The sequence below is a fragment of the Trichoplusia ni genome, chromosome 8 (assembly GCF_003590095.1).
Source record: "Trichoplusia ni isolate ovarian cell line Hi5 chromosome 8, tn1, whole genome shotgun sequence".
Taxonomy (NCBI): Eukaryota; Metazoa; Arthropoda; class Insecta; order Lepidoptera; family Noctuidae; genus Trichoplusia; species Trichoplusia ni.
In genome coordinates this window covers 4,640,696-4,668,677 of record NC_039485.1, presented here as the reverse complement: position 1 = coordinate 4,668,677, position 27,982 = coordinate 4,640,696, and the positions used below count along the sequence as shown (strand labels likewise).

At 33.4% G+C, this 27,982-nt stretch overlaps 4 protein-coding genes across 4 annotated transcripts; 1 reads left to right on the top strand and 3 right to left on the bottom strand.

Annotated features, from left to right (window-relative positions):
- Positions 1-8,754: 8,754 nt before the first annotated feature.
- LOC113496396 lies at positions 8,755-14,017 on the top strand. The gene is made up of 6 exons (XM_026875585.1): positions 8,755-9,300; positions 10,329-10,534; positions 11,002-11,137; positions 12,332-12,465; positions 13,366-13,525; positions 13,890-14,017. The coding sequence occupies exons 1-6, from the start codon at positions 9,252-9,254 to the stop codon at positions 13,970-13,972; spliced, it is 768 nt and encodes a 255-aa protein (XP_026731386.1). The 5' UTR covers positions 8,755-9,251; the 3' UTR covers positions 13,973-14,017.
- Positions 14,018-14,077: 60 nt separating this feature from the next.
- Positions 14,078-18,067, bottom strand: LOC113496395 (vacuolar protein sorting-associated protein 4A-like). Its single transcript, XM_026875584.1, has 2 exons — positions 17,929-18,067; positions 14,078-16,661 (listed from the first exon to the last, which is right to left on the bottom strand). The coding sequence occupies exon 2, from the start codon at positions 16,638-16,640 to the stop codon at positions 15,318-15,320; it is 1,323 nt and encodes a 440-aa protein (XP_026731385.1). The 5' UTR covers positions 16,641-16,661; positions 17,929-18,067; the 3' UTR covers positions 14,078-15,317.
- Positions 18,068-18,401: 334 nt separating this feature from the next.
- LOC113496723 (saccharopine dehydrogenase-like oxidoreductase) lies at positions 18,402-26,594 on the bottom strand. The gene is made up of 7 exons (XM_026876040.1): positions 24,599-26,594; positions 22,231-22,418; positions 21,410-21,539; positions 20,905-21,094; positions 20,313-20,691; positions 19,564-19,655; positions 18,402-18,914 (listed from the first exon to the last, which is right to left on the bottom strand). Exons 1-7 carry the CDS (start codon positions 24,771-24,773, stop codon positions 18,812-18,814), a joined length of 1,257 nt encoding a protein of 418 aa, XP_026731841.1. The 5' UTR covers positions 24,774-26,594; the 3' UTR covers positions 18,402-18,811.
- A 273-nt stretch (positions 26,595-26,867) lies between these two features.
- Positions 26,868-27,762, bottom strand: LOC113496724 (putative peptidyl-tRNA hydrolase PTRHD1). Its single transcript, XM_026876041.1, has 2 exons — positions 27,574-27,762; positions 26,868-27,356 (listed from the first exon to the last, which is right to left on the bottom strand). The coding sequence occupies exons 1-2, from the start codon at positions 27,760-27,762 to the stop codon at positions 27,192-27,194; spliced, it is 354 nt and encodes a 117-aa protein (XP_026731842.1). The 3' UTR covers positions 26,868-27,191.
- Positions 27,763-27,982: the final 220 nt, after the last annotated feature.

Genomic DNA, 27,982 nt, shown 5'->3' with positions numbered 1-27,982 from the left:
CATTTCTTTAAACACCATGTATATTGTTACAAAAAAACAGCGTGTTTACATATAATGTAATGTAATACTGCAACATCTTGTAAACAACATGATGTAATTAGAGGTGCGAACTGTTCACTCGTGTTGCATTTTGTAAGGCGGCAAAGTTTCCGCAGTTTCCGTAATACAATAGAGGGATGCTAAGTGCGCCGGCCGCTGACAAGCTTTTGCAACGCCGAAGTCATTTTATAAGGCACGCTATCTTATTTCTATTTAAATTTTTGCTGTACTTTAGTTGAATTTATGGGTTGGGAGGAACTTATAATATACTTTTTATACGGCTGTGGTCAGTTGCTAAGTGAATGTCAAGAAGCTCTATAATATTCACGTAACAAAACGGTTGTATACTTCTTTGTTGGCCAGTAGATCAATAAATTGGTTAAGTAATTTGTATGTAATACAATTTAAATGTAGTAGTTGTGTAAGTGGTTTATATGTCTAATATTGATATTCTTAAAACTTTAATAGTCCCTTAAATACGCATTCGCAAATATGAAAGCACAGATTCATGTTTCCAAGAATTTTGACTACTAACACGAAACTACCTAGTTTCACATTAATATGTACTTACAAAATTCCATCAGAAACAGGATAATGAACATAGAGACTCAACTACCATATTAATAATAGCTATCGTCCCACACCTCCCTCGATAGTAATACGTCACAGTTGCGAAACAGCTTCAATTATTTGTCCAGTTAATTATTCAGGTCCAAATTCCGGGCCAATGAGGTCACTGTAAATGACCTAACCGCAACGCCACTCCGGCCTAATGTGTATACAATTCTAAATTTCAGGGTAATATCTGGCTTCAATAACACTTGCACCATTAACTCTAGTGCGGCATAGACATCATGTACGCACCTACTGCTGTGACGAAACAATGCAAACTAAACCCTTATCACTTATCATACAGTCCAATTTTATTGAAACTCGACCTTTTTGGATCAAGTACTCGCTATAATATAAGAGGCATATACGCCTCATCTTCTTCACGGTATTTTGGACTCTAGGTTAACAAAAATAAAGTTTAGAATGGTTTGCATCATACAAGCAATATACAAGACCGATTTATTCTATTTCATGCCGGCACAAATTGCCGACAGTTAGGTTAACTGTTGCTCGCAGTGCTTTCTATCTTTGCTATTGTATTTCCCTCTGATGTATTACAAAGCATATTAAAACCGACTCGTATAATATGTTCTGACTTTTATAAAAAGAACTTGCTTATGATTTATATCTGCAACAGATGAGATAAAGGAATTCTTTTGTAGATTTTCTGTTTATGTTGCAATGTAACAAATAGTAAATGCAGCCGAATAGTATACTCGCGTAATTTTTAAGATACCTCCGTTTTTAAGGTAAACTTAGTTTCGAACAGAAGAATCCTTAATCATGAGTTGACGTGTGGTGGCGGTGAGTTCGTGAGTTGAACTGTGAAAAACTTCTGTTAATCCCGAAATTTCTAAAGAAACGGCACGAGTCTGAATACTTTTAATCATTAAATTATGACTGGCCTTTTTAAAAAGTGGTTAGGGTCCGTGACTACTATACTGGAAGTCGGGGTTCGATTCCCACCCAGAATATATGTTTAAAATATGAGGACGATCAATCGGGCAGTGTGATATTCAGAAATATATAAGTATAATTAGTTGTCTAGATCATAAAAGAAAGTGGTCATATTGACGTAGTTATATTATCGTCTCTCAAATAACTGATAGTCAACTTAACTACTGACCATCAAAAGACATTTGACGACGTCTTCCTATGAACAATATCAATTCAAAAGTATCAATCCACATAAATTTATGAAGCGATATCTCGTTTATTGCATCGCTGGCCGTAGCGGACCAATAAAATTGCCTTGTTTTATGTTTAAAGTTTATGAGCAATATTTTATAAAAATAAATAAAATACACAAGGGAGAAACGATTTTACACTCACATAAATCCTTGGGATACTTTATGTGTTTATAACTTTGGAGTGTAAGCTGTCTTAAATGCCAAGGTGTACCCTTTTAAGAACTAGGTATATAAGTGCTACTATTTTAAATACAGCAAAAAACGCTGTGCAAAAATATGGAAAGCATTTTTCAGTCAAATGTATACTAAATACTAAATACGCTTTTTATTTCCAGTAATGATATATAGGTACAGTATTGACTATTTCATGACCTTAGCTGCCATATACCTGAACAAATAAAATAAAACAATTAAATTGGCGTCATTTTTGAGACACACAACTTCTAGATTCATTTCAAAAAGAGTGAAATCTTTTAATGATAAAAAGTGGGCCCTTTTGTGAAAACGGAACAAAAAAAACATTTCAATCAACTAACCGATAAACACTTACTAGTTTCAATTTTAAACCAATGAGTTATCGGAACTATTTAAAAAGCAGTTTTGTTTGTATAGTTAAAAGTTCGCAGCCTTAATTTCAAAGCAAGAAGGCTGATTTTCGTAAATCACTATTTTCACAGACATGCATTACATTGTATTAGCATAAGCACGTGATATTGCGTTCAATGGGTTAAGTTTAATTGAAGTCTGAGTAGTGCAGAACTACTGAACAGTACTTGTACTAAAAGCTCATAAAATAGAACTATTGCCGTTGTTGAAGCGAGACCAAAATATGCTTTTTAGAGCGCTGTCTCGCTTTCTCAATTCTAACAATCTTGCTTTAAGATCTCATGGTACAAGAATAGATGTAAGTTAAGTATTTGCGAATATATTGTTACTTGGTTTATATGCGAAGGTGCGTTGCTACATTGTATGCACCTTTTTAAAGCTTTGTATCGAAACACATGTTGATGGCGATGGAAAGAAAACACAAAATAAAGAGTAAATTTTATCTTGTTTTCTCTTCGTGATAACTAACACTGTTCAATATATAATTATAGTTATTAGTGCTGACGAAGAAGGTCTTAACCGACTTCAGGTCAGGCATATCACGCTGCAATTAATACTAACGTTGAAATTAAGCACAGAGAGGTACTTATGAAACTCACACATTAACGAGGACTTGCTCACATACATAGAAAAAGTTGCGCAGGTAATGAAGACACTATGCACAATCCGATTATATAGACGCTAGTCAGCTAAATATAAGTTGAAGATATAAATACATTTGTCTCGTTCTACAGCTCGTGTTTCGCGGAGAGAATCGTTCAGTACTTTCCGATAGTTCTCCCCGAAATTCAGGTTAACTATCGTAACAAAACTCTTTAGTCGTTAGAGGTGAACTTATATAACCGAAGTGACTTGTTTCTCACTCTAGGAAACTTAACTTAATCGAAAACACTTACAAAGATTTTGTATACATTTAGATAATTCTCTAGTTCAGTGTAATAATAATAAAAAACGTCGTCCATGTCTATTCTAACATAGAACAAGGGTAAATGGCCCACGGTAGATACCCATTACCCATTTTAGATCAAAGTTCCCAATATGGCCACTACATGTTGGCCGTGTCGCTGTGCAAACTTTTAAAAAGGACTGGGTCTCTTCCCATGAAGTTCTCCCGTACATGAAAGGAGATAAAAAACAAAACACTAAGAGTCTCGTACAAATATGATAACGTTAAACAAATCGGTTATGTGACAAATATTTTTTTGAATAAGCATCTTTAAGCCTATTATTGGTCACCTACCAAATAAGTAGTAACCTTTGCTACTTCGATCTTTATTTTGACTACAGCATCTCAGTGATAGGATTCCGATTTTATCTAAGCTTTAATAAGTTAACAATGTTAATCATAAAATAGTTATCTTACAATAAGTTCAATATACCTAATCGGTCTAGCTATTTGAAGAAAACATAAAAAAAAATAAAAAGATTTGTGCAATAGATAATTTTAACAATAAAGCATTAACAAGTAAAAATAGTATGCCAATTATAAAATCTAACCCTCCAATTAAAAAGAAAACACGTGCTACAAAACGAGCGCCTTATGCCAGCCATTATTATAATGAAAACAAAAACGCTCAACGTATTATTACCACCGGTGCAGCGGTACAAAAATTGCATACAAACAAAGTCAAAAGAAATTCCCGTAAGAAAATTATAAAGGCACCCGTTTATCTAAAGTTTCAATAAAGCTGACTCGTTCTTTGTGTCGTGAACCCGCTACAAAGGAATTCCTTTGGTGGTGTAACAGCTAGGAGGCAGGAGCCATGCCTTTCTAAGTGTTAATATGATCTAGGACATTTCAGGATACTATCCTATCCTGATACTATTTTACACACGTCTATTAGTGAAGCTTGGAGAATGTAGAACGTTATGGCGCCATAAAACTCTTAATTAACGTTCTTCGAGTTTTGCTCTTAAATCTTGAAGACGTCGTTAAAACTAGCATTTCTATGCCGTGAAGTCTGACATAGTCAGAAAGATAGAGTTAATAGGATTCATTTTCTTTTTGAATACGAAAAACTCGTAATAGAAATTACGAGATTTTCGAATTCCATAAAACCAGGGAATTTACAAAAGACACTTCCAAAATTGTCATGAGCAAAAAATTTAGAATATAATATGATGCACTACCAATAATTTCAAGATATATTATATATTATACCAATGCTTTTTAGTTACAACATTAAGCTTTCGCTGATTTAGTTTTACATTTTTCTTTGTTACTTTAAAACGTAATTAAAATGTAGGTATGTAAATGAATTTAAATTGACGAATTATCTAAAATTTATCATTGGCAGACTGTTTACAATTATGATTTCCCAACGAACTCTACTTAATTCTTGCGGGCGACATTTATTACACCAAATAAGATACGTACTTTCGTTAATGTACATTGCTTTCATTTTTTTAGTGTTATCTACCTGTTGCCAGAGAGAAAGCCTACCGGCTACCACCACATCAATCAAGTAATATTACTAAAAATGTGCGAGCGAGCATGCACTACACGGCATAAAGCAGTATCTCTCTTTAACAACCACAGGAATATTACTTTAAGGGGTAGGAGTAGCCCCCAAGACCTACGGTTCGTCCGACAGTTATTACGGAAACACTCTATATGGCCTCCAAACTGTTTCATTCAAATGTAAAATGTACATTCCTTCCGTCTACTTTATCAAAGGTAAAAGTTACATCGTTTCATATTATCTATTGTATTTTATTAATAACAATGGTTCAATAAATGTAGATTATAAATGCAGGTCATTTATTAATAAGAAACCCGTTAAATATTACCGTGAACATTATTTATATTTCAGTTCTTTTTTAATTGATTGAATTGCCATGTCTTCTAGAATTAAGCTAAAAAGGCTTTGTCTGCTTTTTCAGACGACTTAACGACGATTAAAGATTAAGGCAAATTTAAACAGTGCTTATTAAGATTTGAGTTTCAAACTCATTAAATGTACGTCTAAAAGTGAAAGCATCAAAAATTCAATTTAAATACAGCTTTTAAATTACTTTTCTGACATTAATCAACCTTGCCTTGATAACGCACGATTAAAAATTTATAAACCGAATCACGGTATGGTACCGCAGCCCTAACATTTTAATAATGTAAATTGATTAAAACCTTTTTACGTAAACACGTCCAAAAATAACGCGCCATTGGCGAGTTTTGGACGTAAATTAAATCGTGAATATCCCAGAGGCTGCCATATTTGAATGGTGCTATGCAATTTCAGCGACGTATCGCATATTGCATAATAAGCTGTTTACGTAAATCTGGCTTCCGATGAATGTATAATGTAATCAGTGACTAATAACATAAACGTATGCGACCTTTATGATGTCTCGATTGACAATATGCTGGGCTGATTGAAATTCCATTGTGAATGCTGTTTCACTGGTAATTCCTGGCCATTCGTGTAGGATGTGATTGTAATATGAATTTACTTTCGTTGTAGAGTTGTAACTGGTGATATAAACAAACTTACAGCTTGAAGCTAGGCATATGTAAGTTTTATGGTCTTACAATGCAATACCTTTTACGGATTTGTTTTTGATTCAACATGTCTTTGTCTTTGGAACAGATTTTTCAGAATTATGTTTTAAATCGACTCCCGCAGTAAGTAATTTAATCCTCATTTAAGACTATTAGTCTTTTTTTTTTCAACGCAATGCAGCATTTCCAAAATGACGACATTTATTTTACTTCATTTTCAGTATTACGAGGATATTCACCACAACTTGTAATATAAGAGAAAGAGGATTAAAATAACAAAGTCTTCGCCAATTTAAAAGTGCAGGCAGCATTAGTACAGTACGAACTTCAACTTGAATTTATTGGCGCCGAGAATTTCCTTTGAACTCGGTAACGATCTCTGCGGATATATTTTTGCATAATTTTGTTACATTTTATGTCACAGAGAAAATAAATACTATCTTCTTTCTTTGTGTTTCTTTTTACTTGGGTATACCTGCGACTTAATATTACTTAAAGTTTGTTAAGTTTTAGTGGAAAGTAAAACTTAGAGGTTCATATTTTCGTGGAATATCACAACTCTTCAACGTATTTAAAATCGCTACAGTTGAGATATAAATATACAGGTATTTTTTTACAGGACATATTTATTTGTTATTCAACTGACCTGTATAAAGGACTCTATCAACATTTAAATTTGTGAAACATATTTTTTTTATCAGACGCTAAGTATACTTACGGTTGCTAATGTATAAATTAGCCCCATTTGTTAAAATATGCGTAGTATAATTTTGTATCATATTAAGCCGATTGGGAAACGCATGCATAAAAACAAATGATGGTAAAATATGTCAGCCGTTTATATAATTAGCCGCTTGTACAAATCAAATAAATCATAACACATTAACCGCTTATACAAATTAAATATTCATTGTTTTCTATCAAACCCTAATTGGTTTAAATAGGTCAACAATCACAAAACCATACTCATGCTTTTCGTTTAGTGTCGTGTCGCCGCACATCCATTTATTGCTATTAAAGTAATAGATTACTCAACTTTAATTGGCGATTAATTTTAATTACACGTACTACAATGGTAATTCGGCCAAAGCCATTACCGGCCGGAGGCATTTTTAATTATGTTTATCCTACGGTTTATTACCTCGATATTAATGTTTAATTGAATTACGACTGTAATCAGGTTTTTATGATTATTGAAATACTGTAGTGGTATTTCTTTAACGGCTGGTTGGAGTGATTGTTTTTAATAATATCTGATATCTGATTCTTCTCTGTTAATAATAGATATCAAAATTTACTTATGTGAGTTTCTCTACTGCTCTAAGCTGGGTAACTAAAATAGGCATAAACTTTTAGACGATAACTTACAAGTATTTATACATACCCAAATAAAAGCACACATGAAAAAAATGTTTGAGAATAAACTTTTGTTTCAAACTCACGTTATTAAAATATAGTTCTTTGCATCTACCTATACATTAGAGCCATTGTTTCATATTTATGTAACAACAAGTATTGAAGAGACAGATATATGCTACCCAACACACGGAAATACCGTGTCTAACAACAGGGCTGTGGAGATATAAATCTTTAACACACCGTTTATGTTTAATATGAGGTCGTTGAACTACCTAAAACATAGTTTAACTGCACTTAGATGAGACGCATACAAACATCCCATATCTTAGAACTCGACACTTAGTCAACAAAGCGGGTGCCTGCTACTTCTGAAGTAAAACAAGAAGAGCGAGACAGCACTATACACGGTATAGAGCGCCATCTCGTTTCAACAACGGTCTTATTTTACGCAGAGCTAGTGTGTTATACTGACAAGCCCGACTCCGTTCAAATAACTAAAGTTCATATTAATATTGTGTGGAATTCACATATTTCTCATACAATGTCCAAGCTTTGAACTTATTTCAGTTTTATGTTCACAAAGGATAAATTGGACTTTGTAAAATAGTGGACGTAATAAATAAACTAATTCATATACAGACTTTTCAACTCTTCTTGCGCGCAGCGACGTGTTTGCTAGAGACAACTCTATTATTTTTGTATAACAATACGTCAAAAATGATGTATTAGTACACAACACAGAATAACAGCATATTTTACAAGGGTTAAGGCCGCGAGTAAAGATGAGTTTAATTGAAATTTCATTGACATAACTGACAATTCATGAACGGCTTAAGACGCCTGCTGATTAAAATAATATACATAAGTTCGTTCACTTGATATTGGTTCACTGTATTATTTCAGTCAAAATACTTATTTTTTTTATGTAGCCCGGCAAGGATAAGAAAGTTTCCAATCTGCTGAGTATATAAAGTGGATTTAGAATAATATTGGCGTAGAATTAAAAAACTGACTCCTTTGCATACTAAGTCATCAGCGTAAATCGTGCACTTTATATTTAAAACATTTTTAATAGTGCCTTAACTTACGTAGCATCGTGCTCCCGAGTGAGTAGCAGTAAGTAGGTGTGTATACTACAAGTGTTTATTTCCTAATAAACTCTATCTGGCTTCAAGCACCTCATAAAACTAGGAGCGGACACACACTAGCTTAACTAGATCCACTGGATGTAATCAACTCGAACTATTACAATAGAAAAGACGTATAAAAATCATTGATTTTTCTTTTGCACTTCGCAATGGTATATTATAAACGATATCTTCATGAGCAAAAAACAAAAAGGTATTATGTTTAGACACAAAGTTACCAAAACTACAACCGGTAAAGCATCTTGCACGGCCATGTTTAAATAGATGTAGATATTATTACGCTTGTCCTATAAACATAAATTCGTAAACCAAAAAATTTTCTAAAACCAACTTTTGATGTAGAGTTACATTGTATTTTAAATCACAAAAAACATAATATGTGACAGTTAATAAAACTGTAGTGAACCGACATTTACGTCATATCCAGTACGAACTCTTACATATTTTAATAATTATAAAATAATATGCATACATTACAGCTTCATTATAACACTAAAGGTCTGACGAAAATTGTTTTACAGAAAGCACCCCGGCTTAAATTATTTCGTGTGCTACAATCGTAGCTCTACGAGGCGGTCTCGTAGCGCCTCACGCGGCGTAGCAACAGTTGCATTCGGTACGTGCTACAAAACGGGCGCACTCTACGGAATACCAAATATTGCGAGGCTACGAAAGTTGTGAATTACAATGTGACCTACTTTGAAAATCGCTAATTGTTAAATAAGTTTTAATAAATAGATTTTACTTGATAGTTATGAAGGATTTTTCGCTTTGTTTTATTGTGATGATCAAGTGAAAATGGGAAGTTTACCTGTATTTTGGTGTTTTATATTTACATACATAAAAGGTACATTTTCATTCATTACTTAGTCTAATTATTTCAATTACATCTTATTTTTAATTGTATTTGTAGTTAACTAATAAACAGCCGCAAGATAGTGGCCATCAGCATATGCAACTTTTCCTATGTGTCGAGATTAAAAATTTACATGTAATACGGAAAAAATTCTAAGGCAAACTAATTCAACTTTTCCGATTCATAACGCCCGCGCCCCACAACTTTTCCATTCACAAATATTTGCTTCCGAAACAATGAAACTGAAACCTGAACAATTTCATTCAGTAACTCCGTACTGTAGATATATGAATGAACGGTACATTAATTAACTCTGTGGTAATACGCCTAATTAATTAGCTAAGCAATTAGTTATGCAGTAAAAGGAATATAAATGTGTGAGTTATGTAAGCAGAAATAATTAGTCAAGTGATTTGGTAGGTTCGGTTTATTGAATTAATTTATACATACTGTGATTGGTTCTCAGAATATTGAATGTCTGATATTGCCTTAAATTAGCTCCATAATTATCACGTAATATTATATATGATCTTGTTTAGAAATAACAGTTATGTCTTTTTTGTATGGTCTTCAAAGTATTATTGACCGTATTAACTTTACGTTGAGAATGTAGTGCAATTGAATAATATACTATTAAGGAGGACGAGTTGTTGGACAATATTATGCTTAGAATTGCAACCCTCAATAGTGATATTTAATTTTCAAACTTAAGAGCAAATAGTACGAGTAGGAATTCTTTTATTATAATGATTACTAAATTGTAAATACCAGTACCTGCATAACGCTCAATACACAGATATGTATTCTAGAATAGTGAGATGAAATTAAAAGCTGTCCGTCTGTCTGTCAACAGGCTTTTTACCATGAATCATGATAGGTAGAAAGTGTAAATTTTCACAAATAAGGTTTCTTATTTGTGCTTTCACAAAAAATAATAAAATTAACATCGACTTTTAGCAACGATTGTTTTTTTATATATTTGACTGGAAATGACCGATTATTTTTCTGTCACGTTGCAGTAAGCATATGCCTCCGTATAGTCGGCATATCAGTGCCTCCATTGAAGCAGCGCGGTGAGTCAGCGACCTTAACATGTGATTATGACTTGGAGGGCGGAAGGCTGTACTCCGTCAAGTGGTACAGGGATAATGAGGAGTTCTACCGATACATGCCGCGGTTGAGGCCACCACAACACGCGCATAAGCTGGATGGAGTGAGGGTTGATGTGAGTTAAAATATTTTTAATTCAAAAACAGTATTAAATGGATATGTCACAGTTCGTCAAGGTTCTATCACTTGTGAAAAAAAACTATTTTTTTGGTCAGCGGTCACATATTTTTAATTTCGTCTATTTATATAAAATTCTCGTGTCATGGAGTACGTAATAGAACTCCTCCGTTACGCCTCGAAAGATTCTTATTAAATTTTGTGTTCACATTGTGTAGTCTGAGACTTGGACATCTTTTCATCATAGCTTTTTTTATTCCCTGAAACTCAATTGTATCGTATAACAACGTTTGCTGGGTCAGCTTATTAGGTTTATATAAAATACATTTAAAGAATTAGAACACCGGTTCACAACTGTCAGAAAATAATGATGATGACATATGATGAACCTTAAAATAATTTTCTATTTTTTATTGTATTTATATTAGTACGACATTTTGCACCTATATTTTTTTTTTATCTTAGTTGGAGAAATCGACAGCACGTCGTGTTCACATGCGGGAGTTGACCCTTAAATCCCGAGGGCTGTACCGGTGTGAGGTGTCTGAAGAAGCGCCTTCTTTTCATTCAGCACAGTCAGAAGCATTCATGGAAGTCTATTGTAAGTATAAGTCGAAGTTATGTATAGAAACACATGGAGGCTTATCGTCGTGTACAGTTTACATAAAAAAGAAAAAAAGTTACAAGGTCTTAGGGGTTCTTCAATAAGTCTAGGTGATTGAAGAAAAATTCTAGCGAGTTCGTCAGATACAAATTCATAAAATATCGGTTACGCATTGTTTCTTCTATCTCAAACTAATTCTGGTATATCCTCACCAATCAGTACCTTATATCTCATATCATTCCTCTTCCATATGTTTCAGTTTTAGTTGTTATATTTGATGCGTTTTATCGTTAAATTCTGTAGAAATAAGTGTCAAGTATATATTTTTCTTATTTTGTCGGACTAATTCGATTTTAACTCTATCACTACAAAATGAAACCTCACTTGGTAAAAAGCCGGTAGGGAATACGTCTAATAATCGGTAAACTGTTAAAATAGTAGTGTTCTATCAGAGACTGGCCTTTTGGATAATATGAGTATCTAGTATACACGATCTCTAAAGAATTGTTATATTCGCTGGATAACAGTCAGATAAAAATAACGTATCCAAGATACTCTTTTATTCTGTCTACAAAGCAATGCATTTGATAATATCGCTTGAGATAATCGGTGTCGTTTGTTTGCAACGAAACAGGGTGCGCATAAAACGTTAATGGTATTGCTTCCGCAATTTAAAAACCGCAACAAACCGCTGAGATTTCGCTAACACAGAACATATAAAATGGGATCTAATCTATTTTACACACATAATAAACATATTCCATTTAAAACGTCTACTTTTAAGTTTCCAACGAACCAAATTCCATTCTAACATAATTGAAACACAACAATAAAGTAGCGACGTTTCAAATTAGATTGTGTACCTCGCAATAAAGTGTTTCATAAAACGATACTTTATTGGATAAAGCTTTTGCCTACCTTTGAAACGTTTTTACAATTTAACAAAAAACGCTTTGTTGTTATGGGATAATTTCATTTAGTAAACAGAGGGTATTACGTGTTTGTTATGCTTAGGTAGGTAGGTACTGAAAATTCACTCTTAAGGTATAACTGCCGCAGCTGTGGAAGCGACATCTGCGTTCGTCGTGAATAAAGTCATAAAACAAGCGAAATAACTATACATACCTAATACCTAACCTATCAACAAATGCTTTGTAAAGTTTTAAGGTTATTTTGTACATTTACACACAGATTTCCCGCGCGAAACGCCACGCATCACGGGTCATGAACGAGCTTATCAGCTGAAAGAACCTCTTGACGTGAACTGCTCTTCGGCCAAGTCGTTCCCTGCGCCAGACCTTCAGTGGGTTGTGGACGGACAAAAGGTAGGTAATTAGATTATTAACAAAAATAATTTAGATTTAGCTTCATACTTTTTGTTTTAAGTTGATTTCAATGCGGTCTTGACTAGGTACCCAAATTTCACAGCACGGAGGTGGTTATACAAAAAGCTTTAACCAAGGAATGACTTTAGGATCACAAAAAAACTACGAGTATCTTATAATTGACGTACCTAAGTGGGTGTAGGTGGTAACTGGGAACTGTTTTATACCTAGATACACATACCGCCTTTATGTACGAGTCTAGGTATATATTATGTAAAATATATTAATCCATAATTATATAGGTAATCGTACTTATTCAAGTAAAGGGAAGCTAAAAATGCAGAATAAGTAAATTTAAGATCTTACCGCCGTTTGTTTATAATAATTGAAAATCTGGTGTCCGCGATCACTAGTTTTTATCACTTTTATATTAATTTCTTGAAATCTTTCTTAACACCTCATCACTTAACAAGACAAACAAACAATATTAATGGATTTCTAGAATATTCGACAAAAATACACAATTACCATCTCTGAAAAGAATGGTAGGTAAAATTTTCTTTAAATTTTTTTTTATGTGGTGGAGCCCCTTTTTGTCTCTGGCATGTACAAGGAGTAGAATAATAAAAATTATTTGTCAATTTATTTATTTTTTTCATCACAAAAAAGCTACGTAAGTTGTAGGTCACTAGTTTAGATTTCTATCCATATTCTTTTTGATTGTTTACAAAAAAAAAACCAACACTCCACGGCCCGAATACGCCACTAGTATAAATAAAATAGAGCATGCAATTAGGTACATTATTCCCGTAAACCAATCGTAGTCGTAATACACAGGCAGGTCTATTCTATTCAATCTAAAGTAGGTTTTATTTTTCACCTGTTCATTTTTTTTTTCAGATCACTGACAGATCATGGCTAATTGCATTCGGTGCGAAGCCAGCATCGCAAGGGCTGCTTGTGTCCACGCTCGGTTTGAGAGCACCAACTAAACAGCGCATGAAACTAAAATGTGTCGCCACAATAGGAACACATCGGAGGGAAAGAACTGTTATTATAGGTAAAAAATATAATTTAATCAGATAAAGTATTGGACCTACTTACCTACCTATTTCTTGTAAGTGGTTCTGATAGACAATGTTGGCTCGTTTTATTAATCTGCTTTCTTCTTATTATGATACTTTGTCGCAATGAGCAATGTCTTTATTTAATAAAGACCAGAACCCGAAGCGAATCATGGTTTTGCTCATCAAAATAGTTTCCCATATTATTTTCTGCGTATAAAAGTGTTCAACGGAGTTATTTATTGCAGAGCTATACTCGCAATTTACTGAGTGTAAAAATGATTTCAGCTAGTATCTTGTTTAAATTGAATTAGTTATTAAAAAAGTGCTGTCTAAAATGTATTATTCTTTTCTTTCCAGAAGTAAATACATCGTGTTGGAACAAGCCGTTTAGTCTGTTAATAATTATAGCTATTAAAATTATTTGCGTAAAGATATCGTGATAGTTGTATGTAAATATTATAAGTTAATGTAAATAAAGTTTCATTTGTAATACCCCGTTTTATTTCACTTTAGAATATCAGGCAGTAAATAACACTACAATACTATAGAACATTATAATATGTAATCAGTAATCACTTATTTTTATAATATACATAAGAACGAAAAAATTGTTACACTAAGGCCAAAATTAAACAATAGTAATCGAATATAAAGGTAATGTGCAAAATAAAAAATACTTTTAACTTCTATGTGAAACTAACATAACTTGAGACAATATGTACATAATTCGAAAGTATTTCATCAACAAAATGCGAGACTAATACCATAATTTTCAATTTAATTAGAACATTTGCAGAATACAAAACTTTTATTTTTAATATACTCCATTTGATTAAATAGGTACTTTAAAAAAGTTGGTGTCTTTTTGTCTAGAGCAACTCAACTATTTTATAAAACCATTTTATTATTATTACTTACCATTGAATCCAATTTACCACTAAATATTTTGTTCGTTTTTCAAAAAGTTCTTGTCTAAAAAGACACGACATGACTGTTTATCTTTATTAAGGGAGTATACTTTACCTTACTTCATTGAATCGCCAAAGTAACGGAAATTAATCGTTTGTTCATATTACATCTTAAAACTCTAAATATACGTATGTATAATGAAATATGACAAAATTTGGGACTTTAATAATTGCCAAACTGTTAATAATCGTTTTGTATATATTTATTATGTAACAAAATGAATTAATTCTACCTATCTAACACGCTGATGCTTATCTTATTTTAATTGAATAAAATATTCAAATTCGAAGTTTACAAGCACATGTAAAAGCGTGGTACATCAGTGTCTAAGTAATAAACACTGCTTATTCTAGAACATTGTAATATTTCTGTTTACGCCACAACAATATAATCTGAAGGTACATATGTATAACAATTCACAATTTATTTAATCTAATGTGGACCAGTATCTTATAAAATATCCTAAACAATCTATAAGTACTAATTTATTGCGTGAAAAATGCGGATTAGCCGAATCATTTAAACCTAGTTATTATCTGAATTAATTAATATTGAAGCTGTAACATCACATACAATTTTTAATCCATAATACATTGTATGGTGCAGTGGAAAATATTTAGCTAAATATTTGTGATACATTTGAACATCAATTAACAATTGTGAAATATGTATACAATAATACAAGTGGTCTAATCTAGATTGAAAATGTTATAAAAATAAAAAGACCACATTTGCAACACATTAGGCACTGTGATTAAACTCTAATACAATACAGCCAATAAAATCTTGTATTTGTATATGTAAAATGCATCGAACCTATCCTTCCTGACCAAAGTCTTCCATGAACTTGGTTAGTCTAGTCATGTCCTCATCATTAACGGTAGGTTTGGATATTGCTAGGGACCGAAGCATATCAGACATTGTTACTGGAGGCTCGTTAAGTTTGTCGCCTGGTACATCCATCCAAGTCATCTCCATTGCACCTGGGTCCCCAGGAGAGCATGGGGTTAAGAGATCATTTACAGTAATATTAGGATCTGTAGGACTAGGTCCAGAAACCCTCTTGAAGTGTGTAGCAGACTGCACCTTACGTACAGGCTGCATCAAGGCATCCCGCACCACAATACATATATCAGCACCTGAGTATCCCTCAGTTTTAGCAGCAAGTACCTTCAAATCCTGCTCAGTCAGTTGGTGTCGCGTATTACCCAGATGCAATTTAAACATATCCAATCTTGCATGTTCTTCTGGTAGAGCTATATAAATACGCTTCTCGAAACGTCTTCTGATGGCGGCGTCGAGTACCCACGGGATATTCGTAGCCCCAAGAACTAAAATACCATCCATGTCATTACCCACACCTTGCATTTGAACCAGAAACTCGGTCTTGATTCGACGAGCCGATTCCGACTCATTGTCTGAACGAGATGAGCAAAGAGAATCTACTTCATCAATAAATATGATACTTGGCTTGTGTTGACGAGCTAACTCAAACAAATTCTTTACTAACTTCTCAGACTCACCAAGCCACTTTGAAACAAGATCAGATGATGAGACTGAGAAAAATGTGGAGTTATTTGCTTCAGTGGCAACTGCTTTAGCTAGGTAAGATTTACCAGTACCAGGTGGTCCAAACAAAAGGATTCCCTTCCAGGGTATCCTTTTACCTGTGAATAGGTGAGGGAATTTGATTGGGAGGATGACTGCTTCCTTCAGAGCTTCTTTGGCAGCCTCCAAACCGGCAACATCGCTCCACTTGACATGAGGTTTCTCAACAACAATAGCTCCCTCAAGCTTGCCTTGCAGTTTCTTCTTCTCTGGGTTATCAGAGTCACTGTCACTGTCACTCTTTTTGTCTTCACTCTTGGAGTTTGACTCTCCATCTTTCACAGGTTTCTTCTTGCTGTCTTTTTTGAGATACTCTTTAAGTTTTTCTGCTCTGTCTAGGTACTGCAAACATTTAGCTCTTATACTTTCCTTGGCTCGTTCACCCTGAGCTTCATATTTGACAGCATGAAGGAAGTATTCTACTCCATGCTCATAGAGACGTAGAGCTTCTTCATAGTTCTTGTTCTTGTCCTCTTCTGTTGCTTTCGTTACGAGGTCTATAGCCTTTTGCAAAGTGTTAGATGATGTCATTTTTCTTTATTGATATTTTACCTGGAAATGAATTACATTGAGGAGTTAGAGATTTGAAAAATTACTTTTGATAGGCTGCAGTAAGGATATTAATCCTTGTGTTGCTGGGGTAGTGGGTTTGGTGTGAAGACCTCAACCACTCGGCTATCTGTGCCGTCAGAACTCAGAAGACTCAATCAGTACTCAGAACAACAACACAACTTGCATTCTTTATCCTTTTACAAGTAGTTCTAGCTAAAAGGGAAACCATAAGATAACAAAAAAAGTGAGGGTGAAGATCAGTTTTGTTATTTTATTTATAAATTAGCCTATGCAGCTTCACAAGGTTCTGAACTTTACGGCATTGGTTAAGGTACTTAAAAAGGTAGACAATCTTATATGCCTTGTTGTTTAAAAAGAAACAGTTACAAAAAATACAATCAAAACCAGTTTAAATAAACAACTAAGTATGTGTGTTATGTGTTTGTTTGTAAAGACAATAAGATTGTTAACCTTTTTTTAAGCAACTAAACCAGTAGTTGCAATAATGTTTTTAAGGCAGATCTAACAAATAATGTCTACATCAATTGACTACACACCAGTTTCACGAACATATTCAATTGCATTATATGGATATAGTAGATGTGAGGTCAACAAAATGTATCAACAATTTGATATCTGCCTTAAGGCCATTATATGGTCAACTTAAAAAGCAGGTTTGGGCATGACCTAAAAACGATATAGGTATGATGCAGCTCAAAAGTTGCTTCATATAAACATTTTTTTAATTGCCCTTTTATCACATTTGTGATTTATCTACACACTCAGGTGTTCTACAATCAGTAGCGAATGATGAGTGGTCATGAACCAAATCCACAAGCAATTTGCATACTCATAATAATTAACAATACTTTCTTTAATAAGCAGTAATAATAAGCATATATCACCAAAAACTACTAATAACACACTTATACATGTGTATTTGAGCATTCTATTGTTAGGAACGGCTTCGCCTTATGTGTAAGAATGCAACGACAACAAGAAGGAAAAAAGTTAAAAAAATAATATTTGTACACAATGTTAGGAGTGTTGCCCAACATTACCATATCATTTGAATTGACGATTGTATCTTCACTTTACAGAGTTCACTAGGCATTAATTAAACTGGCTAGCAGAAAACTAATTGGGTTCCACATTAAGTTGTTTGGCTTTGCCCAATGACGAATTTTAGTTCAATGAGATCACTTACAAAAGTACCACGAAAATCAGGTGAAATACCAAACTTGAATACGTTAAAACGGGTACTTACCATCCACAGAAGTTTAATCTCGCTTAGAATTAAGAAATACTTTATAATTATCCACCCTTAATGACAAAATTGCGACGAAACTTTTAATACCAGGAGTAAAGACAAATCCTTGTTAGTCACTCACAAATTGACATCTTGGTAAGTATTGCCACGCTGAAAATTAAAATCAACCTCATAATATTTTATCTCATCAAAGAGTAATAATTTAAAGATTTACTTTTATTGCTATTCATTACATGTTTTGTTTCGAATTATAATAGTTTTATTCAAATTTTAATAACACTATTTTACAAGTACATTGTTTGCAGAATAGTTCCATGGATGCTACAGATAATAATGATCGGACTTCGCTTGAACTATAGACTTTAAAATTAGTAATTTTTGCCAAACGATATTTAGATTTTGAAAGCATTAAAATAAGGCATTTTCAAAATAACTTATTTGAAGAAAAATATTAATCGCGCTTTTTTGGGCTGGATGGATAGATAAAGGCAAGGTACAATAAAAAACGATTTTGTGAAACACAGTTTCTCATTTTAATAACATAGGTAATTAAAGTTTTCATGTACATACATACAGAGCATTTGTGTAAACTTCTTAAGTAATTATTGTTTTTTACAGATTTGATTGTACAATAATCTCTTACGTATTTAACACCTTTTAACATAGAAAAGCTATTTTATATTTATTTAGGTAGGTTGTTGTAGCCTTATGAAAATCTTACCTTATTTTGCATCCACTTATTTCTAGCTGAGTACTTCAGTTCCTTAAACTTAGCAATACTATGTGACAAAATGACTTACGCCTGATATGTTTCCGAACCCTCAGTATAAAATAACAATTTTAATAAATAATAAGCAATTAGCTAGCTAGTTACTCAAAATCATTTAGTACTCTCCAAAACTTCAAACGTAAAATCATCATGCATTAACCTATCAACAATATCGGTTCTAAAGAAAGCAGCGCCAGGTGTTAATACTCCACCTCTGAAACAAATGAAAAAAAAATCTTTTTAAACCTAATGAACTATTATTATTAAACTAAAAGTATTTTTTAAGCAGGTTTATACCTACGCACTATTACGCTATATTAAAAATATATAATTGGATGTTGCTTCAAGGTTGTAAGATAAAATTAAACGTTGCCATTCCAGTTTGCGGAATGGTCGAAATTTAAAAATCTACATTCGACCAGTAGTTTTGACTTTCGAATTAAATAAACTGGGCACATGCAAGTCGCATACGTTCTCCAGTACCTGAACCTTATACCGAAATTATAGTACATATATTATTTGCCCTCACATCAACAAGTTGTTTCTCACAAGCGGTCCTCTCGTTTAGTTAGGGTTTAAAAATTATCGACTTGGACGTAGGTAAGCATGAAAAAGGTCAAAGGGTTATTACCCTTTGAGGATTTTCAAGGTTCCTTCAAAGTCATAATGGCAAGCAAAGTCCTCAACTCACGATTTCGAATTAACGAAACATACGAAGATTAGTTATTATTCTTTACAATAGCATGTGGGTTGTTATCGTAACAGCAGGATTGACTTTTTAATAAGCTTTTAAAAGTCTGTCATATAACCCTGACTGTAGCATTCAAAACGTTAAAAACTTATAAATAAAGATAGAATCTCACTTCGGCATGTTGGAACTCTCTTTCAAAACTGTAATGGCACTCATAACTATTGCTATTGCAGTTGTCTCATATCCCGGATCACTGCCAGAGATCTGTAAACATAAAAACGCAGTTAACAATGTAATTTATCTAATTGAAGTTAAGCTTGAGAAAATATTATAATTATTAAGGCATAATAAACACAATGCCATTGAAGTTTGCTGTGTTAAAGGCCATTAGGTACTAAGGTCAACTAGTTATATCTAGTTGTAAATGGGTGGTAGAAAAAAATAGTACGGTGCACAAAAAAAAACAATAATCATAGTGATTGTTTTTTTTTAAAGCAAACATGTTATTTGCAATTACCTGCTTACACGCTGGTAATCAGGTTTATGGATACATAATTTCTTTGTTTAAGAATGGTATTTTAAATGTTATATAAGCGTCATGCAGACGAATTTATACGCACATTTTGAATCAAAATGATGTACCTAATTTCACCCTTAACTCAGTACCTAAAATCTGGCGGATGACTTTAATAATAAATTTGGTCACACATTAAATATGGGACATTCAATATTTAATTGATAGGCTGTCGTTGACGGTATTTATTGCTATAAATAAGAACTGTAAAAACTAACACGCTAATTTGAGTGTAAAAAGGCCTAACCAGTTTTGTTTTCGTAATACGTGCGTCACGTAAACTTTTTGCGGCCTCTCTCATTAACTAACTATTGGTGATTAAAAAAAATGCACATCGACATTCTTACCTTAACAGATAAAGACTTCGTCGGTTTTGATGTCAAATCTGCATCCAAATCCCATCCCTTCCCGTTGAACTGGAAGTAGTATTTCGTGTCTTTTCTCATTTGCTCCGTAGGTCCTTTTTCTGACGCATAACCAAGTGTAAATACCCTGGGATAGTTGATCAAGAGTTTTCTGAACCATCCGAAGGAACTCAACAAATAGTATAAGAACATAAACGGAATGACTATGAACATATGGAAGGGTAGCGTTGTGTAAACCTTGTAGTGAGCTGGTTTCTTTTGAGTTTTCTCGAGTAAATATCTTTGGGACATCTCGGCTACATTTGATTCGCAGCCTGGATATGGAAACCAGGTTTTCCCGTTGAACCGATGAAAGAATGACCTGCAATAAATTTAACAGTCGTTAATACAATAATGGTGGCTGGAAAGCCACGTCGTTTCCATGCTGCTAAATAATAGATCCCTACTGGTTCCCAAACTTGATCGGTGTTGTTTGGTCTTCGAGAAATACTTTGTTAGTCGGAAAAATCATAAAAAAATCTACTAAATACTTTCAACTTTATACGTATAAATTTTCAATTAATTTAAACAGTACCTTTTCATTTCTGCGGGCTCTGGCTCCAAGGGTGGATACATCTCGCGGAACAGAGCCTCATGTTCCTTAAAAGTGTCCAAAACGTGAACAAGTGATGTCCACGTTCCGCTATGCAGTAAAGCTCGACCGGGAATGTAAGATCGCTTGGGCATTAATATTGCAACGTGGCATTCGACTGTGTGTAGCGTACCTGGAAAATGAGAAAAGTTTGAAAACTGGTCTTTAGCAATCAATTCAGCTCTAAAAACAAATAAAAAATGCGCAAAATCCAATAATGAACTAAATAGACTAGGAAAAACTCATTTTCGGCTACTTAGTGTTTTGGTGAGTCAGTATAACAGGCAACAATAGCAATACGATACAAACTGATTACCTATTGATTATATTTGGCATTACGCCACTCATTGTTCAATACATAGAGTTGTTCCCGTCTAACATTATGTCCTCAGGCGGCAGGCCTTGTATCAAAGTATTCGAAAAGTACAATATTACTAAAATATTTTACCTTTAAATAGTCTATGTAGATATATCATGCCAATTTCCGAAGGTAGAGCTGTAAGTCCACAAGCCGGGATAACTAACACACCCGCGTCCTCAGCCGCCTTGTGGTAGTCTTGAGTCAGTTTCAGTATATGCTGTTGAATAATAATTCTGTGTTAGAAACATGAGGAATTTCGTTTAAGACTCTCACTTTTTTTAAAGAGTGATTTAGGTATTACTTGGTCGCTAATTGTGGCTATATGCCTATAATGCTTTTGTTCAACGTGTGCGAAAAAAACTAGGCAAATACTTATTTAAAAAAATGTGTAAATTACATGTGTTATGTTGCGAATTCTTCGTTGAAAGCATATGCCTACTAGTATTTTGCAATATTTTTTAGAAGGCCTCAGCGAATTCCAGTGTAAAGTTTAAATTTTAAACTGACTCAAGCTAATTTTATATTCGATTCATTTACGTTAAGTGAGTACATGTATAAAAGTTATTGCTCAAATATTTTTTTTAATAAGTAGGCATACGATTTATCTTGGTATCATCATTTGTCAGTAATGAGTTCTTCTATTAGTCAAAAACCTAGTAGGTATTAACCTACTAGTTACTGGGTTAATGGATGGCAGAAACTATACTTAGCCCAAATTCAAATTTCGAGTATAATTACAGTTTCGTTACATTTTGGTAGATAGGTCATGACCCATTCAGACATACTTGATCATCATAGGTCATAAGGTAACTGTACACACGATTTTTTATTACTAACTTTTCTTCCACTCATCTTTCTCGTGAGCCGCGAGTGACCAGTTCGGTAAGAACACATACATGAATACTTACGAAAATTTCTGCTGATAAATCAAGATAGTGTGTTCCCGCTTCGATACAATTCCTCACGATTGGTGGACTCATGGTACAATGAGGGCCAGTACAATTGATGACTACTTTGGCAGCTTGCAGAACTTTCTTTAAAGACTCTTCATTTTCAACGTCGCACTCCATTATAGGAATGTTTTTCAAATCTAAGCCTGAAATTGAAAATACTGGCTAAATATACAGATTACAAAATCAAAAACTTTATCACTAGCTAAATCTTCAGAGTGGAACCAAAACGTCTCATAAACGCTTAGTATATCCCGACGCAAAAAGAGGGGTGTTATAAGTTTGAAATGTCTGTCTGTGGAATCAGAGTTCCCGAACGGATTGAGCAATTACAATTCAGGTTGTTTTGTTTTAAACCAAATTATATGCATGTGCTCTTAGACATGTTTAAAAAGGATCGGTCTAGCCATTAACAAGTTGTGTTGTCGATTGAGGGTGTTAATTTTTTTGTATGTTTTGTTCAGTACATTTTTAAGGTGTAACCAAAGATTTGGTAACATCCTTGTTACCAGTGAGCCTGTTACAAGCGCGGTAACCAGCAGCTAGTCCTTTAATGAACCAATTACTGTTATACAAAATTAAAAGATTTGATAATAGAATACCTTGATTTACATTTTAGAAAGGGTTTTAAATGAAGAGGTACCTTACGAATAAAATGAAGGTGTTATGAACTTATGAAGCAAGTGTTATCATGAATATCTTGCTTTGCTTTGATTGACAGTCTGACAGACACGCAACAGTCGACATTGGGCTGTTTAATTAATCTTAAATATAACCGTCAAATTTTATGGGAACTTTTACGCCCTTCAAATAGACAAAAAATAATTAGAATTAGGCAATGTATGTACCGTGCCTGTAAATTTTAAAACATGTTTTTTTAATCGTAGGTACGTCAGGTAGTAACAGCAAAAAGAGCTTGTAGAATTAGATTAGGTAAACATTTACGTAACTTTTGTTGCTGACTGTACCTCGCTTTATTAATTACGGCCCGAGCTGATATTAATATAAGGAAAACCTTTAGCCGAGCAGCAGGATCTAAGTATTCATGATAGATAAATAAAGTAATAAATCTCGAGTGTCTATTAACAACAAGGTGTTATATTGTCACCTAACGAAATTTAAATATACTAAATATTAAAAAGGCCTATGTTCTTTTTTGGTAAATACAAGTCAGACTAAACGCCTTTGTATGATTTCGATGACTACAATCGTGGGTGCGATTCTAATTGCGGATTTTTTCAAGAAACCAAATACCTATACTTATGTTGAGATCAATGCCCTGGCGCAGGATGTTGGACTGGTAGATTTATTTTTCAAGAAGTTTTTTGTGTGTAGATACATTTGCAAAGCTTTCTGGCGATTTTGGGCATTATTAGAAAGATATTGAGAATATTTTTTATTGCACACCACACCACATGAGTAACGTTAAACAGACAAATTTCAGGGTGCCAAAATAGGAGCTCTGCACGCTAAGATCGATCTTTTGCATACAACCTTTGGACGGACTTCACACAAAAGAAGCAATATTTGATAGGTACTAGTTTACCTAGCTAACTTCGACCTGCCAGAATAAGCTAAACTATCCAGCATGTCACCCAGAGGCGTAAAACAAAACATTCAAATCAGTCAAGCCGTTTGAGAGGTTAGACAGGTAGTTAGACACATAATATATGTATAGTAGCAGTTAAATATAAATATGTGGTTAATAGGAGTTAATTAAAAATACAGATATTTTAACCTCAGCTCATTGTAACAGTTTCAGACTTAACCCAAATAAATGAGGGCCACGCAGTACGCAGCGGCCCGACAAGTAATAATATTGATAAGTTAATACACATACTGCATGTTATCGGATGGACTTAATTATTATTTGCGTAACTCATAAATAAATATTATTTCCAGTAAGATTTTTTTATATGTGTCTAATACAATATTAAATACATTGATTGTAAAAATACATATAGATATTGTGACCTACCAACAATCGAACTGATTACACCCTGGATTATATAAGTGGGCCAAACATACAGACTCATAAAAGTCATAAGTTACTAGCGAAACCATCAAATCAAGTACTTAATTATAAGTCAACCTTACACTGAGTAAGTCGAACCCTAAAAGTATAATATTTTACATTCACCTCGACCTTAAAATATTTGACACGTTCTGAATATTAATAGCAGCGGATTTTGTTTCCTCATTTTAATATTCAAGGATGAAAAGTATCTGCCTAATCAAAAACATCTTATGATTTGTTTTAATAGTTTTTTTTTGTGTTAATATTGTTTTTTTTTGCGGTCATAAAAAAACATACAAAAATTCTTACCAGTATTGTTGAGCTCTGCAAGTAATTTTTCAATTTTTTGCTTAGAGCGACCCGATATGCCCCATGTCACATCCCAATATTTTTCTTTTGTTAAATTCGCCAGATATTTCACTACAAATTTTCCCGTATAACCAGTCGCTCCCAACACCACGATATCCAAACTTCTGTTCGTCATTATTTAAAAAATAACACTCAATGTTTTTTTTTTTCTGCCACTATATCGTGTTTTGGGTCTTCCTTAGTTCGTTTTCACTGCCCGGTCACAATTTTATTTTATTTATTTATTGTTGTAGTGTAGCGGACGCTCAGTTTCAATGACTTGCTTCCAAATAATGCGCGTTCGTATGCTGCCGGCTTCTGGCCTTACATACATTTTAGTACTATGTGGAACAGGTTTTTGGGTGATGTTAATGATGTTTGCGTTTTGAGTTATTTCAATTTTAAAATCTTAATAAGACAACGCGTGTCTCTCTTATAAGTTTATTATGTAAAGTAGGGACAGTTAGTGTTACAGCTAAATTACGACGGAGGAGGGGTGCGTGTTGAGCAGTTGATCCGATAGAAAGGTTCTTTCTTTAAATCCTGTTTGCTTTGAATAAACTCGAGTCGAGCTGCTGTAAAAATTGTTTTATGTTTCTTTAAATAATATTGAGTGGAAAAGAGATTGGATTGGATTGGAGATTACGAGACATTGGATTTTTTTACTGAAAACAAGTCCTTTTTTAAGTTCTAAGGCAACGCCGATAGGTAATGTAGGTAGGCTTTTCCTATTTCTGTGACAGTTTAAATTCAATTTGAATTTATCTTATTAAATTATCTAATACAAATCATAACTGCCTAATGTAAGGAATTCGGTTCCATATTGTTAATACCTACATAAATTAAGGTTTATTAGAATTGTCTCCTTTTTAGATTTTGCAATAAAACTATTGCAGGTGACGGTAAATTAGGCCAGGTATGATAAGCGGGCTCGGTAATTACGAACAATTACCGTACCATGATATAATTACAAAATTGGGCACCTTGAATTGTTATTATGTTAAAAACAATTGCATGTAATATTTATTATGATTGTTGATGCCGCAAGAATTTGTAAGGTAACGTACCTACTTAGTAACCGAAGCGACGCGATGCGGCATAGTTTGTGCCTAGAATTTAGTATTAATGTAGCATGTCTGACACCTCATTACGTTGTACCTACTTACCTTACTGTCGCTTCACGTCGTTAACAATAGATTCCTGTCTTAGAATGATTTTATTTCGGGTGAAACAAAAACGGATCCCGAAAATATTTGTGTGTAGGTACCTATAATGTAGGTATTCTTATTTTTTTCTCTCTGGCCTATTTCCAGAGTGTTGCGAGTCGCTTGACCGATTTTCATAGCTTATTCCAAAGCGAAAAAGCGCAAACTCAGAGAATTTTTTTTATAAAAAAAAATACTTTACCAATATGTAGGAACGCCATTTACAGACACGAACACTGTTACACTTCTACAATTTTTTTTGCTTGCATAACAATTAATTAAATGAAAGAGAGCGTTATTAATGTGTTGCACCTGTAATTCACGCTTATGTTGTAATTACGAAAGTAATTTTGAATTATTTAGAGAAGTCTACTGCAGCAAAATTCTTAATTTATGCATAAAAACATCACCTTCACTTTTTACTAACATTCATTTGTCTTATGTTGTTGCACTTAGACAGATTTATTTACTTTTCCTTTCAAGGCAGTCATCCTTATTAATTAACATTTATTTCTTAATATCAATAATATTACAAACTTTGGGTGTAATCAACATCAAATTCTGAAAGGCTGATTAACGGTTTAATATGGTAATCACCTTGTAGGAGGCCCCATGTTAAGAGTACCTGCTGTGGCAGCTGTTTTTTAGTTTACTACTATGCTCAAGTTGAAAAATAGTAGTTTTCACATACACCGTGGTTTTTTAGTCGTCTTACAAAAGCAGCCCAGTTCATGTATCCAATGACTAGACCACGTTCATGAAAAAAAATAGTTATTTATGAGATTTGAAAAAAAATTAAATGCAATTTTTATTCAATATTATGATGCAATTCTTAGTTTTTTAGAAACAGAGCTGTGTGAGCTGTGTTGCGAGCGCGGTCCGAGCCTTGTAACAATGGTGAGGGGCCCGGGCGGCGGCAATTTTATCATTTTTAAGAGTATATTTCAGATTTCTCTTGTTTAATTTTCTTCGTACTTATTATCTTAGTTGATGATAAAAAAAAAAAATCGCGCCTAGGGGTATTTTACGTCGGATACATGCACTGGGCTGCTTTTGTAAGACTACTAAAAAATCACCGTGTATACTTTTAAACAGAGTAGCTACTAGCACATCTGTCTTGTCTTGTAGTCATATACAATTTAACCAAAGCTTAATTATAAAAGTAGTAAAATATAAATGACAAAAATGACTTGTGATGTGTTATTAGATTTTGATTAAACAATCATACAAGATTAAATAAAAAGCTATTCCGTACCTAGGGTAAGGTAAAAAGGACAATTTTAAACAATAGATATTTATAATTTACTTTACACACTTTTACAGAAACATTCAAGAATTGATTTGCAGTTTCAACAATTAAATTTTCCCACAAACTTTTTGACCTCATCTTTTGGATAAGGCTTCATTGCTAAACATGTGGGAATATTTTCTGGTTGTTCTATCCATAATTTATGTGATATTGAATTCTCTTTTAATTTTTCAGCTACTTTCTTCAATGATTCCTCATTTGGTACCTGAAAACACAAAATTATCAAATTACAATAATCATTTGTTTTATTGTCATTGAGGCTGAAAAAAATTGATGTACATCAAAATATTAGATTGACTGAAGGGGTTCCTTACTTAGAAAATAAAGAAAGTTGACTGAAGTCAATTGTAAATAAATAAATCCATTCTTAAAATCTTGCAACTATCAAGAACCATATTTTCTAACCTTTATCTACTCCTTACCTCTAAAACAACTTTGTGCATATTATCCATATCACTCAAGTATTGTATAGTGTGTTCATCATCTTTGTATAAATGTAGAACAGCTGTTGATGCATGGCAAGCCTGAGCTACCACTGAGCCTATCGACCATCCTAGCTCCTTTAACAAATCCGTTCTCAACAAAATGTATTGAACTATTGTGTTAGACATTTATAACGCTATATTTTATAGTTAGCTCTCGGTTAGGTTAAGTTCCAATATGGAATTATTATATAGATATTGTTTATATAGGTACTGTTGCATTAAATGTCTAAAGTTAACTGTATCCTTGGAACTAAGTATATTTAAGGCTTAACTATTGATGTCATAGTAAATTAATTAACACAATAAATCATTTATTTAAATTTGACCGACTCAAAAGTCAACACTA

Bases quoted from the DNA above. Each gene is read 5' to 3' on its own strand.
- LOC113496396 (XM_026875585.1), top strand. From the start codon at position 9,252: ATGGGAAGTTTACCTGTATTTTGGTGTTTTATATTTACATACATAAAA. The intron at 10,535-11,001 runs GTGAGTTAAAAT...TTTTTATCTTAG, and splicing joins TGGATGGAGTGAGGGTTGAT to TTGGAGAAATCGACAGCACG. The intron at 13,526-13,889 runs GTAAAAAATATA...TTTTCTTTCCAG, and splicing joins GGAAAGAACTGTTATTATAG to AAGTAAATACATCGTGTTGG.
- LOC113496395 (XM_026875584.1), bottom strand. From the start codon at position 16,640: ATGACATCATCTAACACTTTGCAAAAGGCTATAGACCTCGTAACGAAA.
- LOC113496723 (XM_026876040.1), bottom strand. From the start codon at position 24,773: ATGACGAACAGAAGTTTGGATATCGTGGTGTTGGGAGCGACTGGTTAT. The intron at 20,692-20,904 runs GTACTGTTTAAA...AATTTATTGCAG, and splicing joins GAGCCCGCAGAAATGAAAAG to GTCATTCTTTCATCGGTTCA. The intron at 19,656-20,312 runs GTAAGAATGTCG...TTATGTTTACAG, and splicing joins CGAAGTCTTTATCTGTTAAG to ATCTCTGGCAGTGATCCGGG.
- LOC113496724 (XM_026876041.1), bottom strand. From the start codon at position 27,762: ATGTCTAACACAATAGTTCAATACATTTTGTTGAGAACGGATTTGTTA. The intron at 27,357-27,573 runs GTAAGGAGTAGA...TTGTGTTTTCAG, and splicing joins TGCACAAAGTTGTTTTAGAG to GTACCAAATGAGGAATCATT.